The 18,917-nt window shown below is 35.8% G+C and overlaps 2 protein-coding genes across 2 annotated transcripts in view; both read right to left on the reverse strand.

Moving 5' to 3' along the window:
- The window catches only part of LOC114042583 (olfactory receptor 13A1-like), a 20,776-nt gene extending 13,400 nt beyond the window's left edge, over positions 1 to 7,376 (reverse strand). The window contains exon 1 of the mRNA XM_027861268.1: positions 6,944 to 7,376. Coding sequence (XP_027717069.1) covers positions 6,944 to 7,376 — 433 coding nt within the window. The remainder of the gene's footprint in view (positions 1 to 6,943) is intronic.
- A 2,503-nt stretch (positions 7,377 to 9,879) lies between these two features.
- On the reverse strand, positions 9,880 to 10,815 carry LOC114042579 (olfactory receptor 13A1-like). Its single transcript, XM_027861264.1, has one exon. The coding sequence runs from the start codon at positions 10,810 to 10,812 to the stop codon at positions 9,880 to 9,882; it is 933 nt and encodes a 310-aa protein (XP_027717065.1). The 5' UTR covers positions 10,813 to 10,815.
- Positions 10,816 to 18,917: the final 8,102 nt, after the last annotated feature.

Here is an 18,917-nt window from a genome sequence, read left to right on the forward strand (position 1 = left end):
ACTTGATACTTACTAGCTGTGTGATCCTGGGCAAGTCAATTAAACAAACAAATTTAAAGGAGCAGCTAGGTGGCACATTGGATAGAGCTCTGGCCTTGGAGTCAGGAGGACCTGAGTTCAAATTCGGCCTCAGACACTTAATACTCACTAGCTGTGTGACCCTGGGCAAGTCACTTAACCCGGATTGACTCACTTAAAAAAAAATAAGATGAGCAGGATAGTTTCAGAAAAACTTAAAAGGCATATACAAAATGATGCAGAGTGAAGTGAGCAGAACCAGGAGAAAGTCACACACAGGAACAACAATGTTGTACAACAACTGTTAATGACATTCCTGTTCGGAGCAATACAATGATCCTACATAATTCCAAAGGACTTATAATGAAAAGAAATGCTGTTTGCCTCCAAAGAAATAATGCAAATTAAAGCATAATTTTTTAATTTCCTTTTTTTTGCAATATGACTGATATTGAAATATGTTTTGTATGATTTCACATGTATAATTGATATCACATTTCTTGATTTCTCAATGAGTAGGACAGGAATGGAATGGAGGGACAGAATTCATTACTCAAAAAGTGAATATGAAAAGTAGTAAACAAAATTTTTAAGATATTGAAAAATAAAAGTAAAAAAACCCAGCATCTTGTGGATCCAAAGAAAAACTGCTTCTGTCTTAGATTTTTCAGGGTCACCATGGCAGCTCCACAGGAAAAAGGTTGTTCCCCAGTTCCTGACCACATTGCTGATGAAAAATGTCATAGATAATTTTATGAAAGTATATTTGCCTCCTGTGTTCCATTCAACAAATCCCAGAACCCAAAGCATGTCCCTTTTCCATAAATCTGGATAGATCTGAATTCAAATCACTTGAAAAGAGAGTCTTTTGTTTAGCAGTAAGACAGAACTCTGAAATACAAAAAAAAAAAAAAACAAAAAACAACAACAACAACAAAAAACAGAGGATCTTCCCCAGGGTGGCATTAAAAGTAACTGTTGTCAGATTAAGTCTGCAGAGAGCTCTAGTGCCCTATTGGAAAGGTTCAAGTACCAATGACTAGGGTTATTTTCAGTGAGACTTTGCAGAAATACTTTCCGTGAACATCATTTTCAGCCATGTAGAATAGTTCAAATGCAAAATCTCAGCTTCTCATTTAGGCTTTCCTTGGTATCAACTTAAGGCACAAAAGGGTTCTGAAGGCTGAAGCCCCAACTAGGAATTAGAGGTGTGTGTGCATTGAGATGCTGTTAACATTTCCTCCCTTTCTTCTGCCCTTCCCATAAAACTGCCACAGCAACCTCTCCTAGGGACATTTTCTCTCCTGCCCAGACCTGACTCCTATTTCCCTCATAACAGGACCTTATTAGTCTCTGTCCATCCTTCTCTGTAAGATTACCTTATTAACATCTGTAGTTGCCTTATTTAATGTTCTTTTCCTTTATCCCAGGCAGAAAAATAACTTTAAAAAATCCAAAATGTAAAGGAAAAATGACGATGTCACTTCAAATTAGATGTGAAGTCTACAAATACTTTCCATAAAATCTACAAATTCTGCTATGTGTCCCATATTGAAGCTAATTACCAAAATAAATCATACTCACTTGCTTCTCCTAAAGAGTTTCCAGTTCACGAGGAAAGATGCAACATGCATACCCACAAATGCCCACAACATAAAACCACACTGTAAGAAATATTCAGAATAACAAAATCATATAAAAATTACATGCAAGGAGAGAAATATCATGCTTGAATTCACCTGCAAAAACTTTATGGAGGAGGGGTAATGTGACCTGGAATTTGAAAGATGGAAAATATGACAGGAATGGAGTGGTAGAGTGAAATGTATGAACACAGGCACACAGGCACACAGGTGGGAAAGTTGAAGATGTTTTCCAAGAAAAATAAGCATTCTAATCCAGCTGGTGAGATGTTTGAGATGTCTAAACTACAAACCAAAGTACATATATTAAACAGCCTTCCAGTAATGACTTTGGATGTGACTTCATTTACCAAGGAATAGGAGTCTATCATGTCACTAGCAAAAGAAAAGAGATATGGACTCTAATGGTCACATCAAATATATCCCAAAGTGAATATACCCACTCTGAAGCTCAAGGGGTCAAGTCCCAGAGAATTCTTAGTGAGTTCAAACTCCAGCCTCATCCTTATCACTGCTGCTTGAGATGATCAGGATTGAAATATTTTGAAATGAGAATCTCTTGTTTAAGAATAAGATTCTATTCTTTAACCTGAAGAAGCAGACCCTTACCCCAAACAGCATGAAGAAGACCTGAGAGATGAGAGTAATAAATGAAGAGCACTAGTGCTCTGTAGGCACTAAAGTAGGGGTCTGCAAGGTACATACATTTCTTGACTACTTATTTGAAATGGGACTTTACTGGAGGAAAAAGAGGGTGTCACATTGCCAGTCATCATCAATGTCATTATTTATTTTTTATTGGTTTTGTTATTCACAAGTGAGAGTCTTTGCCCTGTCTCCCTTATGACTCAGCTTAATGAGATCACCAACTGGAATGTGGGCAGATTTCTAAACACTGATTCTAAACATTTATATCACCCATGGGATGACATAGACAATTAGATGTAGAAAGAACTTAGGGATTACCTAGTTCAACTTCTTCATCTAATAGATGAGGAATTTGAGGACACAAAGACCTTGAATGACTTACCCAAAGCCACACAGGAGACAGAAACTTAAAGAGAGTGATTAAAGAAATGTCAGTAATTCTATGACAATTAACAAGTAAAAATCAAGTTTCCAAGAACGTTGAGGAGCCAATGATATATCTAATGTTTTTTTTTCTTTTTTTCCACTTTTTTATAAATTTACTTTGCTTTATCAACAATCACATAAGCTTTTGAGTTTTAAATTTTTCTCCCCCTTCCTCTCCACCTCTCTTCCCAAAATAGTGTGCAATCTGATATAAGCTATACATATACATTCCTATTAAACATATTTTCACATTAATAATATTGTAAGGAAGAATTAGAACCAATAGGAGGAACCACTAAAAAGAGGAAACACAACACAACAGAAGAAAAAAATATAGCCAATAGTAAGCTATTATCTGCATTCAAACTTCATAGTTCTTTCTTTGGATGTGGATAGCACTTTCCATCATGAGGCCTTTGAACATGTCTTAGATCCCTGTATTGCTGAGAGGGGTGAAGTCTATCAATATTAATCATCGCAAAACGTAGCTCGTACTATGTACAGCATTCTCCTGGTTCTGCTCACTTCATTCAGCATCAGAGCATACAAGTCTTTCCAGCTTTTTCTGAAGTCTGCCTGCTCATCATTTCTTATAGCACAATAGATTCCATTACATTCGTATACCACAACTTGCTCAGCCATTCCCCAATTGATGGGCATCCTCTCAATTTCCAATTCTTTGCCACCACAGAAAGAGCTGCTATGAAAATTTTTGTACATGTAGGTCCTTTTCCCATTTTTATGATCTCTTTGAGATACAGTCCTAGAAGTGCTATTGCTGGGTCAAAGGGTATGCATATTTTTATAGCCCTTTGGGCATAGTTCCAGAGTGCTCTCCAAAATGATTGGATCATTTCACAACTCCACAAACAAGGTATTAGAGTTCCACTTCTCCCACATCTTCTCCAACATTATCATTTTCCTGTTTTGTCATGTTGGCCAATGTGATAGATGTGATGTGGTACCTCAGAGTTGTTTTGATTTGCATTTCTCTAATCAATAGTAATTTAGAACATTTTTTCATATGACAATAGATGGCTTTAATTTCTTCATCTGAGAACTGCCTGTTCATATCCTTTGACCATTTATCAATTGAGGAATGACTTGTATTTTTATAAATTTGACTTAATTCTCTATATATTTGAGAAATGAGGTCCTTGTAAAAATTGTTTCTCAATTTTCTTCCTCCCTTCTATCTTGGTTGCATTGGCTTTGTTTGTGCAAAAACTTTTCAATTTAATGTAATCAAAGTTATCCATTTTGCATTTTGTAATGTTCTCTATCTCCTCTTTGGTCATGAATTCTTCTGTTCTCCATAAATCTGATAAGTAAGCTATTCCTTGCTCTCCAAGTTTGTTTATAGTATTAGCCTTTATATCTAAATCACGAACCCATTTTGACTTTATTTTGGTATATAATGTGAGATTTTGGTCTATGCCTAGTTTCTGCCATTCTCTTTTCCAGTTTTCCCAGCAGTCCTTATCAAATAGTGATTTCTTATCCCAGAAGCTGGGGTGTTTGGGTTTATCAGAAAATAGATTACTAAATTCATTGACTACTGTGTCTTGCAAACTTACCTATTCCACTGATCCACCACTCCATTTCTTAGCCAGTACCAAGTAGTTTTGATGATTGCTGCTTTATAATACAATTTAACATCTGGAATGGCTAAGCTACCTTCCCCTGCCTTTCTTTTCATTAGTTCCCTTGATATTCTGGACCATTTTTTCTTCCAAATGAATCTTATTATGATTTTCTCTAACTCTATAAAACAATTTTTTGGTAGTTTCATTGGTATGGCACCCAATAAATAAATTATCTTAGGTAGAATTGTCATTTTTATTATATTAGCTTGGCCTACCCATGAGCAACTGATGTTTTTGCAGTTATTTAGATCTGACTTTATTTGTGTGGAAAGTGTTTTGTAATTGTGTCCATGTAGTTCCTGGATTTGTTTCAGTAGGTAGACTTCTAAATATTTTATAATGTCTACAGTAACTTTAAATGGAATTTTTCTTTCTATCTCTTGCTGTTGGGCTTTGTTGGTAATACATAGAAATGCCAATGACTTGTGTGGGTTTATTTTATAGCCTGAAACTTTGCTAAAGTTGTTTATTATTTCAAATAGTTTTTTACTTGATTCTCTAGGATTCTCTAAGTATACCATTATATCATCTGCACAGAGTGATAGCTTTGTTTCTTCTTTGTCTATTCTAATATTTTCAATTTCTTTTTCTTCTCTTATTGCTAAAGCTGATGTTTCTAGTACCATAGTGAACAACATTGGTGATAATGGATGTCCTCGTTTCACCCCTGATCTTATTGGAAATGCTTCCAGCTTGTACTCATTACATATGATGCTTGTTGACGGTGTTAGGTAGATGCTATTTATTATTTTAAGGAAGAATCTGTTTATTCCTATGCTCTCTAGTATTATTAATAGAAATGGGTGTTGTAGTTTGTCAAAAGCTTTTTCTGCATCTATTGAGATGATCATGTGGTTTCTGTTAGTTTGGGTGTTATATGATGAATTATGCTGATAGTTTTCCTAATATTGAACCAGCTTTGCTTTCCTGGTATAAATCCTACCCAGGTCATAATGTATTATTCTTGTGATAAGTTGCTGTAATTTATTTACTTATATTTTATTTAAAATTTTTGCATCTATATTCATTAGGGAAATTGGCCTATAATTTTCTTTCTCTGTTTTGACTCTTCTTGGCTTAAGTATCAGCACCATATTTGTATCATACAAAGAATTTGGTAAGACTACTTCTTCACCTATTCTCCCAAATAGTCTATATAGTATTGGAATTAATTGTTCTTTAATGTTTGATAGCATTCACTTGTAAATACATCTGGCCCTGGAGATTTTTTCCTAGGGAGTTCATCAATGGCTTGTTCAATTTCTTTTTCTGAGATGGGGTTATTTAAGTATTTTAATTCCTCTTCTGTTAATCTGATCAATTTATATTTTTGTCAGTATTTATCCATTTCTCTAAGATTTTCAAATTTATTGGCATATAGTTGGGCAAAATAGTTCTTAATTATTGTTTTAACTTCCTCTTCCTTGGTGGTGGATTCACCCTTTTCATTCTTGATACTGGAAGTTTGATTTTCTTCTTTCTTTTTTTAAAAATTAAATTACCCATAGGTTTATCTATTTTATTGGTTTTTTCATAAAACCTGCTCTTAGTTTTATTAGTTCAAAAGTTTTATTAATTTCTCCTTTGGTTTTCAATATTTCTAATTTGGTGTTTAATTGAGGATTTTTAGTTTGTTCTTTTTCTAATTTTTTTAGTTGTATGCCCAATTCATTGATTTCCTCTTTTTCTATTTTATTCGTGTAAGCATTTAGAAATATAAAACTTCCCTTAAGAACTACTTTCACTTCATCCCATAAGTTTTGGTATGTTCTTTCATTATTGTCATTCTCTTGAATGAAGTTAGTGATTGTTTCTATGATCTGTTGTTTGATGCAATCATTGTTTAGGATTAAATTATTTAGTTACTAATTATTTTTAAGTCTGTCTTTCCATGGTCCTTTATTACATATAATTTTTATTGCATCATGATCTGAAAAGGATGCATTGAACATTTCTGTGTTTCTGCATTGAATTGCGAGTTTTTTATGTCTTAGTACATGGTCAATTTTTGTGTATGTGCCATGTACCTCTGACAAAAAAAGTATATTCCTTTCTATCCCCATTCAATTTTGTCCAGAGGTCTATCATACCTAACTTTTCTAATATTCTATTCACTTCCCTAACTTCTTTATTATTTTGTGTTTAAATTTATCTAGTTCAGAGAGTGGGAGGTTGAGGTCCCCCACTAGTATAGTTTTGTTGTCTATTTCTTCTGGGAACTCCCTGAACTTCTCCTCTAAGAGTGTGGATGCTATACCATTTGGTGCATATGTACTTAGAAATGAAATTACTATGGTACAGTATGGTGCCTTTTAGCAAGATGCAGTATCCTTCCTTATCTATTTTGATAGGAGAGCATAGTGATCATGAAATTTCCCACCTCTACATATACATCTGCTGTGAAAGTCATGGTTTCATTCAGGTAGGTAGGCCTGCAGGAGAGCTTCAATAAAGGGGAGATCTCACAGAAAAAGTGGTTGACTACATTGGAGTGGCAGAAAGACAATCAAAATATAAGGCTGCTATTAATGCTGGTGTTGAGAATGCTGATTGACCAAACACCAGCAGCTAACAGCATACAGACCCTCTTGCTCATCATGGTGCTACAGTGGAGAGGATGGCAGATGGCCACATGATCATAAGCCATTGCTGTGAAAAGCAGCAGCTCAGCTCCTAAGGACAAAGTGAAGAAATACAATTGGGCCATGCAACCTTCATAGGATATGGTCTTTCTACCCACCATGTTTCCAAGCAGCTTTGGTAAAATTGTGGAGGTGCACAGGATATCAACCACAGCTAAGTTGACTAGAAAGAAATACATAGGTGTGTGTAATGTGGAATTAAAACTGATTGTAACAAAGATGAGGATATTCCCTGAGAGGGCCACTGTGTAGAGGGAGAGGAAAAAGACAAAGAACAAGGGCTGAAGGTGAGGAGTTTCTGAGAATCCTTTCACAAAGAACTCAGTGACCAGTGTCTGGTTCATCCATGCCATTGGGTGGGAGACTATGGGTGGTTTGGACTATGTCCTAGAGATTCCACCCACCTTTCAGCTTAATTATAGCCTAGTAAAAGAAGAAAAAGATGAATTGAATATTAGTAGTTAATTATGCTTTACAACTTTGTCATCAATGAGAACAAAATTTGACCTTGGTTGGTATCAGATGTTTTCTGCCTTAAATCCCCTTCTACAAGTCACTAATGGTGGAATCATCTGTATCATCTCCCTCCGAACCTTAATTTTCTGACCTGTTAAATGAGAATTCAGCACTGTCATGAGAACCAAATTAGATAATGAATGAAAAATACATGTTGCAAATTATAAAGTGTAATATACATATAATTTATAATTAATAATTTCATCATTATTTTAAATATAGAACTTCATGATTTTGTGTTGAATCACATAATAAAAGGGAATTAAGTCAGAAATAAATTTTGAGATTCATGCAATTAAAGATTGAGATAAACAGTCCAGGAAGACATCTGATTCCTTTTGATTAGGTCTTTTTATTCACTGAGCTGGAAATGAACTTAGAGGTCATTCAGTTCAACCTTTTATCTTACAGATGAAGACACTGAAACCAAGAGAAGTTCAATATCTTGCCCAAGGTTTCAGAGCAGAGCTGGAAACTCAAACTGAAGTCCTTAGACTCCATTCCCAGTGTCTCTTTCCATCATAGCACACTGTCTTTCTCCAATAAAGAATGATATTGATCTTCATGAAAGAGATCAAAATACTGGGGAATTTGAATTGTTCTTTTCACTAGTAAATTATAATAAGCACCTTGAAGTCAAACATCGTTTCATTTTTGTCTTTGAATCTTCAGAACCCAAAATATGCACTTTTTTTTTTACCAGACCTATGATTTAACTGGTTTAGGGAGCTCCCAGTGATGAAGCTCTGCAGCAGATACAAGTTGGCATCTGCTTTGTAACCTGGAACTCTGAGTGGTTAAGGAATTTATCCAAAGCCACTAAGACAGTATGTGTCTGAGATGGGGACTTTTGCTAATCACATGATCGTCATTATTGTTACTGTTTGTCCTCTGTTCTCAAAGAGGACCAGTGACATCAGGAAGGGGATGTCCTCACTTGCAAGTGAATTGGAATTAAATAAGGTAAGACTATGCAAAGTCATCAGCTTCACTCTCTCCTATTACATTATAATGTAATTGAAATTATCCAGTTTACACCTTACTCTGCTCTCTATATCTTGTTTATTCATAAATTGTTTGTCTAGCCATAAGTCTGATAAATAATATGCTCCATGTTCTTCAAATTGTCTTGTAATATCTCTCTTTATATCTAGGTCACATATCCATTTTGACCTTTTCTTGGTAACAGAAGTACAATATTGGTCTACATCAAATTTCTGCCATACTGCTTTCCAATTTTCACCACAATTTTTACTAAATAATGAATTCTAATCCCAAAATCTTCAGTTGTCACACCTGTCAAATATAAGGGTACTATATTTATTTCCTGTTGTAATGTGTGCATCTATTCTCTTCCATTGATCTACCTTTCTATTTCTTAGCTAGTACCAGACAGTTTTGATAATTATTCTCTTACATTATAGTTTAAGATCTGGTATTGTTAAACCTCCTTCCTTTACTTTTTTTTCAGTAGTTTCTTTGATATTCTTGACTTTTTATTCTTCCAAATAAATTTTGTTGTTTTTTTTTTCTAATTCAGTAACATAATTCTTGGTAATTTAATTGGGATGGCATAGAATATGTAAATTAGTTTAGATAAAGTTATGGTAGTGGCCATCCCTACCCGTCAACAACTTGGAACTGGTACTATGGTTTCATTAGTATAGGGAACTTTCAGGGAGGAAATTACCTTCATAAAGGCATATCAAGGCTTACTCTGAAATTTAGTTTTAAAGGATTGTCTGGAGTACTAATAGATTAGGGGGCTTATTGTAAGCTGCAGAGTTTGTATGCATAAAATATTAGAAATAAACCTAGGTTTTTTGACTCCAAGGTAAAATCAAGTCTCTGTCAAGTTTGTCTTCCTTCCTTTTGGACAGATGATAAGAGAGAGTGACAGAGAGACAGAGAGAGAAAAAGAGAGAGACAGAGATGGAGAGAGACAGAGAGAGAGAGACAGACAGAGACAGAGACAGAGAGACAGAGAGAGAAATAGATAGATAGAAGATGTATAAATGAGAACAAAAGCTAAATGTAACCTGAAAGGATACTTAGTTCTTTCACTTAATCTTGAAAAGGGGAAATTTTTCAGTCATAGAGCTATAACCCAAGTAACTATATGAAGCTGGTAGCAACTATTTGAAATTGAAATGATGCTTAAAAGAATATCAATAACCCCATAAATCTGAGCCTTGTATCTCCAAATATATAAGATCAGGGTAAGCATCAAATGATATTGACAATGCCGATCATTTTCAAAAGTTGAATTTTTTCAACTACGGGCAGAAATAAGCTTATACCATACCTCTACCCAGTAGGAAGAGGCTTGAGAATCACTACTTAATTTTTAAAGAATGGGAAAAGCTTCCCAAAGGTGATTTTGACCTCCTTGTTCCTTAAGGTATAGATCAGAGGATTCAAAGTTGGGCCCAGCATAGTGTACAGCACACCAGCCAGTTTACTCCTCTCTGGATTATAGCTACAAATAGGACTTATATAGGCATAGAAAACAGCTGTGTAATACATAGACACCACAATAAGATGGGATGAACAGGTAGAGAATGCTCTCTTCTTTCCCTCTGATGTCTGAATTTTCAAGATGCTAGAGATAATGAACCCATAGGACACCAAGGTCAGAAGAAAATTTATAAAACCATAGAAGGCATCTGCTAAGACAGTCATGACACTGTTAATATAAGTAGAAGTACAGGAGAGCAACAAGAGAGGAGGGATCTCACAGAAGAAATGAGTAATTACATTGGGTCCACAGAAGGACAGTCGTGTCATCAGACCAGTATTTAGGGAGGAATTGAAGGCACAGATGAGCCACACGCCAGCTGCCAACGCACTGCAGAGTGTCTTGCTCATCATAGTGCTGTAATGCAGGGGGTGGCAGATGGCCACATAACGGTCATAAGCCATGACTGTGAAAAGAAGCAGTTCTGATGACGCAGACCAAGTAAGGAAGAAGAGCTGGGCCATGCAGCCCCCATAGGAGATGGTGTTCTCCTCTGAGAGCAACCCCTCCAGCACTTTGGGCAGAATGGAGGAGGTACAGACAATGTCCATTGTAGCCAAGTTGAGCAAAAAAAAGTACATGGGGCTGTGGAGGCTTGAGTTGAGTGTGATGGCTGTGATGATCAGGACATTGCCTGTGAGGGCCACCATATACAAGGAGAGGAAACAGCCAAATAATGGAATCCAGAGTTTGGGGTGTTCAGAGAAGCCCTGCAGGATGAACTCTGTCACCTGTGAGTGATTACTAATGGCCATTGAGCTGAGAGGGTTTTCTGGATCAGACAGGAGGTTCTTGGGTTGGACTTTCAAATCTTAACCAAACTGTATGACTGTGATTGGAAATAACACCTAGAAAATGAGAAGAGATTTGATAAATTTGTATGTTTGATTTAAAACTATTGTCACCCAAACTATAAACTAACTTTCACAATGGGAACATAAGAGTAAAGTATAGAACATTACAGCTTCCCCATAAACTCATAACACAATCAGATCCCTTAAAACTAAATGTAGAATTAATCCGTATTAACAATTTCATCTTCCATTATGTTCTCTTGCTTTCTGTATTATTTTCATCCATTTCTGGCATCTCTCCATATGAACCACTGAGAAGTCAAGCAATATGGTATCAATTATATGTGTGAAATCATACAAAATACTTCCGTATTAGCCGTATTGTATAAAAAAATTATATGACTTTATTGATATGCTACCTTTTGTCAACATGTGGTTTCCCTGTCTGTTTTTATTGTTACAATTTATGTTTTTCCTTTGTCAGAGATCATGATTACTACTCCTGCCTTTTTTACTTCAGTTAATAGATTTTGCTCTCTCCTTTTTTTAACTTGATGTCTTTCTCTTTCAAGTGCATCTCTTAAAAACAACATGTTGTAAAATTCTAATTTCTATTCCATCCTGTAAATCCATTTCTATTTTATGAGTGAGCTCATACCACTCACATTCAGAGTTTTGATTACTGTTTATTTTCCTCCATCCTATTTTTTTCTCTTTATCCTTCTCTTTTTTTATCCTGTCCCTCCAAACTTCATTTTACTTCTGACTGCTGCCTTTCTTAATCCACCCTTCCTTTTATCAACCCCCTTTCTTTTATTCCTTTCTTTCCTATTATATACATAGAAGGAGAGCAACAAAAAGACAGAAAAAGAGAGAGACAGAAAGAGAGAGAGAGAGAGAGAGAGAGAAAGAATCTACATCTATATATTCTTCTATGTTTGAATTAATTCTGATTTCAGTCAGGTTTAAGCATTGTCTGCCCACTCTCTCTAATTTTCCCCCCATTGAAAGAGATTTGGCTTGCATTTGTGTTTTATGAGATAATTTTTTTCATTTTGTCTCCTTCTTCCCCTTCTGCCAGTGTATCTCTTTTTTCTCCCCTTTCATTATTTTAATAACATCCCAGAATAATTGAATCACATCTATTCCCTCTTTTCATGTAGACTGCTTTAAAAATATTAAAGGGGGCCAGAGGGAAGGAGAGAATTTGGAACTTAAATAATAAATATTTGATAATAGCATATATGAAGTACATCTATTTAGAATACTTATATGTTCAATATTAATTTCAAAACAAAAAAGTGCCTCTCCTTAAATTTTTAAATAGAGGACTTTTTGAAACAATGAGTCCAACTCTTAAAATTGAGGAAACTAAGACCCAGTGTGGCAAAAAAAAATGACCTGATCAGAGAGCTAAAAGGAGAACTAGACATCAGATCACTGGACTCCTATTCCAGCAGGTGTCAAAATAATCATGATGTCTTTCACAATTACTTTTGGTCCTTGAATATATCACACTAGAATATATGACCTTCAGATCATTTAAATCAGTTAGACAGGCAATTCAGCCAAGGAAATATGAAAGAAGATAATTTGAAAATAAAAGAGTTTTTAGTTGTTTCTCCTATTTTTATTCTATTCCAGCTATATTTTGAATTGTAATTTTGCTGTGAGGTTGATGATGAATTATGGTTGTGACAGTTTCTGTTATAATATATTCAGATTTTGGACAGGGTTCCATCTTTTGTAGTATGAGGTCAGTTAAATAGGGTGAAATATATTATGGATACATTTAGAGAATTGAACATGAATTTAAAAATCAATTTCACAGGTAAGAATAGCACTCTTCTGTCTAGACGACATTTAACCAATAGGGGAAAAAATGGAGATTTTAGTGGGTTAATCAGTCAATTTATGTCAACAGTAGGGCAAGAGAACCAAAACCATGAATGTTTCCTTATACTTCATTGAGAGAGGTAAAATATCCAGAGTAAAGGGAATCATAATCCTGCTGAACTCAGAATATCTAAAATACTGCACTTTTTTCTGAGTACCACATTTTTGGAACAATATTAAGAAATTGAAATTCATCGAAGAAGAGGAAATCCAGGACAATAAGTGTATAGGAAAATAAGCGTGAGAGTCGACTGAATGACCCAGGGGTATTTCCATGTAAAAGTCATATAGTTGGGACAAAATATCTCTTCAAATATTTGAACCACAGTCAAAGCTGTAGAAGAAGAACAAAACTTTACCCTAGAGAGGAAAACCAAGGCAAAACTTATAAAGATAGAGGTTTCAGATCAATTGAATTTTAAAAGAAAAAGAATATTCCTCTTCTTGAATTTCAAAAAAAGAAAGGCCCAGTACATCTGCACAGAATTTCTGCAGATCAATAGAAAGAAAGATTCCCATGAATTAAAGCATTTTGCAACCTGACCATATTCCCTCAATTGTTTTTCTCATGAAACTTCTTAAGTCTAGCTCTCGACTGGAAATGCAACACAGCCTTCTAATGAAATGGCATGTCTCTCCATTTTCCTTCAGTCAACTGTCACTTTACTTTCTTACACTTTTTAGTCTCCAAATTTAGTAAGCATGGAGTAATGCCAGGAGAACTTGGTATGGAAAAGGTGGTCTTTGCACTGGGGGTTGGGAGGAGTATAAATCAGTGTCTAATTCACTGATTTATGGCTAAATGTCTAATTCATCCACTACGAATCTCTCTTTTGTCCCATTCACTTCTGGCTACAACTGTCTGTTCATGTGGGAAAGTGATGTAGGCTGCAGCAACAGGCTGTGCAGGGGTTCTTCACCTCTTTTTTTCCATTATAGACTCCTTTGACAATTTGTTGAAACTTAGAGATCCCTTTTCAAGATGTTTTTAAAAGGAGAAAATAAGATATACAGAATGACAAAGGAAATGCTGTTTAAATCCACTTAGCAAAATATTTTTGAAAACAAAAAAGTTCCAAGAACACCTGAGAGGGAGGCTTTTTTCCCATAATTTAAGCCTTCAAAGGAGACTGAATGGCCACTTATTTGGGGAAAGTGCATGAGGGATAAACCTTAAGGTGGAATAAACTCTGAGACCTCTTCCACCTCAGAAATTTCAGGATTCTCTGACTAACATCTAGCTACTCTTATCTTAGTTAGAGGAACCTCTGGCCTTGGAAATGCAACCAAATGTATCACTTTCAGACAATAAGAGGGTGTTTTGGCAGCAGAACCCAGTCTTTCCTCAGGAAAAAATGGGAGTTAGATAATGCACAGAGACCTCACTAATGATTTGGTAAGTGGGGTACTTCTGTGGCTAAAACTGCATATTCTTCTTATGACCAAATTCCCAGCTGAAATCCTCATCATCATCATCATCATCATCATCTTTCTCATGCTCATTCCCACTGCAGGCATAACATCCTGTACATTTGCAAAGCCGTTTAAAGTTTACAAAGACTGTCTTCCACTCTCCTGGCAGTCTCAGAAACCATTCAGTCTTCTGGCTCCCTCTTCACTACTCTAATTCAGTGCTAGACCCTTGTTGTCTATGTCTAACATAGAGTGAAAAAGTGAGGCAATATAAACACGATTTAGGCCCTCAAAACAATTTCATTGTCATGAGTTTATTATTTGTTTCTTTTTGTAGGAGAAGGCATGGGCTTTTCATTTTACCTGAAAAAGTTAAAATCATTTCCTGATTCTCCTGTTCCATCATTCCCATTGATCTCTCTCTGCATGAGAAGTATGTCCTCATTAATCATCATGATGATGATAATAGCTAAGATTTGTATATAGCACAGTAATATATGTTATATGGTGCTTTAGTTTTGCAAAGCACTTTACAAATATTGTTTCATTTTATCCTCTCAACAACCCTAGCTAGTAAGTGGTATGAGTATCCAAATTTTACAGATAAAGCTGATGGAGATAGATGTGCCCAGGGCCACACGTATAGAAAGTGTCTGAGACCAGATTTTAACTTAGGTATTCCTAAGTCCATGTCATCTTGGTTCCTTGTTGGTCTATACAACTCTACCTTGACAGAATCCCAATGGGTTACTTTAGGCATTTTTTAAAATTATTTTTGTCATTTTATTCTGAACTTAAAAATCACCAAATAAAATGTAATTTGCGTATATACAAATCAAAAAAACAAAGGATTATACATGAAACTCTCTGTCTCTATTGTGTCTTTGGGTATTTTCTGAAGTTAATTTCCAATAAGCAAAATTGGAATGATATTTACCTATTCTTAAGGAAAGGAAACTTCTTCCTTAGTTTTTAGAGGGGCCTTTGAAGCATTTAAACCAAAGCCTCCCCCCCAAAAAAAGTTTACATTATAAACTGATGGAAACACAAACCCCATATAGTCTTGGATATGTGTCTCACAATATGTATATGTGTATACATATGTGTGTATACACATAAAAATATACATACATATGTATATAAGTGTGTATGTATACATATGTGTGTGTATATATATATATATATGCAATTTGCTGAAAGAAAATAAAAGTCATGTACTTGGCATTTAAGGCCCCTTACATTCTAACCTTACCCTAACATAACAATACTGTCCTTCATATGCTACTTTATCTATACTCTCACCAAATTAGACCCTTCCCTCTCCCATTCCCATGCGTTTTTCATGTGGGATGATAGATGCAATTTGTATTCCAGAGGTAAAATGATATATAAAGTTCATTTTTTCTCGTTCTTATTCTTATATTTAATGATAAGGAAGAGGAGGATAATTTTCGCATTTTTCAATAGACCTGGAATAACTGTTCCTCACCATCTCCCCACCCGCACCTCTCTTCTCTGAGCACTGAAATTATTCTTTTTCTTCCTTTCTCAATTCAGGCAGAAAATCTTCCCTGGGGTTCCTTTGTGACTTCAGGATTCAAAGACTAGAATTTCGGTTCAAATTGGAAACCTCAAGTTAGAGAAATGAACTGCTGTGTACAAGGTTGCAAAAGAAACAAGCAACAAAGCCAGCATGAGAATGCAATGTAAGAAGGAGCCATTGGTTTGTCACATCAGCTATGTAAAATCCAAGGGATTTGAGATCTACTTCTGCACAGAATCCCCGAATTTCAGTGCCAGAAGACAGTTCAGTACCTGATATCTCAAAATGCATACCTCCCATAGACTTCCTATATAACATTCCCAGAACATTGTGATTCATATTACACTTGAATTCCTCCAACAAAAGGAAAATTCCCTGCCTTCCTAGGCAGCCCAATTCATTCTGGATAATTCTAATTTGAGGGCACTTTTTTCCCATGTTTCAAGACTAAATTTGTCTCTTTGTAAAGTCCACCCATGGTTCCTGCTTCTGTTTTCTAGGGCTATCCAGAAATAGGGACTGGACCTGTAAATTCATTCATTTAGGGAACTTCCAGGTAAGGAAACTCCCCCTAGCCATGCAAGTCATCACCTTCTCTTCAATTTTAGAGAGCTGCCTAGAAGACTGAGAGGTCAAGGACTTTCCCTGATCACATGGTCAGTCCTGGCTTCATGAACAGCTCCCTATGCCTAGGTCCCAATGCAAAGCTAGTCTAATCTGTCTCCCATAAGATAGCCTTTCAGATATTTGAAGTCTGAGATCATATGACCTCCCCCTACAACTCCAAACCCTGTAAATGCAAGATGGAGGAATGAAACAAATGTTTGCAAATGGAGCATTGTCTTTGATCATTTCCCTGAAACATGACTTTGAGAAATGCTTGATGATGAATGATTGGGAATACATCAGTGACTAACATTATTTTCTAAGCATTCATCAAGACTTGCTATAAAATGCACACAGTGAGAAAAAATTCAGATAGTTACTACACATCCTCTGTTATCCTGACAATTCAAAAGAACAGGATTTTGCTCTAGCATACTCACATATGCCTACATACTCACAGAATAAGTCTTCTGGTATAAACTTTATAGGTTCCTGCTTTCAATCAATCATAAATGTAACTCTTAAAAAAAGCTATTGATCTGAGGAATAAAAATTTCAAATAACCTCATTTCTTTAACAATACAGATATAGACAAGCTTCAACTAGCCTTCAGGATTTCAATTCATCCAAGCACTATGCCTATATCAGCTCCAGAGGACCCTGGGGACAATGGCTCTAAGTTAAAACTCTAAGGGACAATTAAACTCTTTCACTGGCTCATTCCAAAAGTAACCTTTTATTTTGTGTAATGAGTAGATTATGATGGATTTTGAGCTACAGACACTAAAAACTGAGGGTGTGTGAAGAAAGTTTACTGTTATAATCAATAAAGCTCAAAACAAAGTAACCATATCCCTTTCATATTACGTGCAGAATCAGTATTGTTTTGTTTTGTTTTTTTGTGCAGTCATGTTCAGCTCTTCAGGACTTTGTGGGATTTTCTTGGCAAGATACTAGAGTGGTTTGTCATTTCCTTCCCAGCCCATTTTACAGATGAGGAAACTGAGACACACAGTGTTAAGTGACTTTCACAAGATCACACAGCTAGTTAAGTGTTCAAGGCCAAATTTTAATTTAGGAAGATGAGTCTTCCTGATCCTAGGCCCAGAGATCTATCCACTGTGCCATCTAGCTGCCTACAGAATCAGTATCATACTTCCCAATATATAAGCTTAAATAATATGCAGTTCTTATAAATGTCTCCTTAGCATTTATTTATTTTCCACAGCTAAACCAAGCATTTCTAGAATCACTGGAAGAGAGTGGGGCAGGGAAGTAATTTGTGGTCTTCTCTTTCCATGTCTTTACAGTTGTAATGAAATCAATCACTGCTCCACTTCCTCTTCTCCCACTACCTCCCTAGATGGAGTCTAAACCCTGAGATATTCCAACTGATCGTAGGAAAGTGTCTTGCCCCATCAGTAGCAATAATAGTCCCATGACCCCACTGTCTATTGCAAAGAGATGCAAAATCTTTTCCCTTGCTCTTTTTTTTTGTATTTAGAAATGTATGTTTGTTGGTGACTATTAAGTTAATAATATTTTTAAAGGAAATTATGAAGGAAAGTAAATGGATGCTTTGGAATAACAGCATTTTCAAAAGAATATAAAATCAGTGTACTGAACTTAAAAATGTCATTAGCAAGTACAAAGGCTTCTTAAGTATTTTTAACTGAAACAGACCATGACATCTTCAGGATTTTGTCATGTTTGTTTTGTTAATGCACCACTAAGAAAAGCAGGATTTTTTTTGAGGGAGAGAGTAAGGAATAAGAGCTAATTTTGAATAAGAGAGGGGCAGGCAGCATTGACCTTGGCTCTGTAATGGAGTCTTTGAGCAACACAGGGACATAGCAGACCTGAGAGGGAGGTCCTTATAGAAGAGGTAATAAGAAATAGCCCAGGGAGCAGATGGTACTTACAAAAGAATATGGGAGGGATCTTAGATGTCTTTTCTTTGCTAAAATTTTTAAAAGATGTCTTAAAATCTACCTTAAAAATTTTTTAAACAAAATTACTCCTATCCATGTTAAAATTAATCATTCAATCAGGAAACATTTGTTAAGCACCTACTATGTGCCAAGTACTGTACTAAGTGATAGGGATATAAAAAGAGGCAAGACTGTCCCTGCCCTCAAGGAATAGGGATACAAAAAGAGGCAAGACTGTCCCTGCCCTCAAGGAACTGTATTCTAATGCATTATGCATGATTCTGTGATAGATACATTCTTCATGCCTCTGCCAGAATAATGTTCCTTACTCTAATTCTAAACACCACCTTCTCCTTAACATTTCTTGCTCTCTCTGTTTTCCTGATGCTCCCCTCTCTTGGATCTCTTACCTGTTTGGCTGCTCTTTTTCTAGATTTTTATTTGGTCACTTTCCCTAAGGGGGGGTATCCTGCAAGGCTCTTGTCCTAGAACTTCTTCCTTTTTTCCTCTATATTATCTCACTTGGTGATCTCACCAGCTCCCACTGACTTAAGAGTCATGTCTAAGAAAAGGATTTTCAGGTTCACTTCCTCAATCTTAATCTCTCTTCTGACCTCTAGTTTCCCCATTACCAACTGCCTATTGACTTCTCAAACTGAATGTCCCATAGACATCTT

The sequence above is a fragment of the Vombatus ursinus genome, unplaced genomic scaffold, assembly GCF_900497805.2.
Source record: "Vombatus ursinus unplaced genomic scaffold, bare-nosed wombat genome assembly UNPS02014601.1, whole genome shotgun sequence".
Lineage (NCBI taxonomy): Eukaryota > Metazoa > Chordata > Mammalia > Diprotodontia > Vombatidae > Vombatus > Vombatus ursinus.

Bases quoted from the DNA above. Each gene is read 5' to 3' on its own strand.
- LOC114042579 (XM_027861264.1), bottom strand. From the start codon at position 10,812: ATGGCCATTAGTAATCACTCACAGGTGACAGAGTTCATCCTGCAGGGC.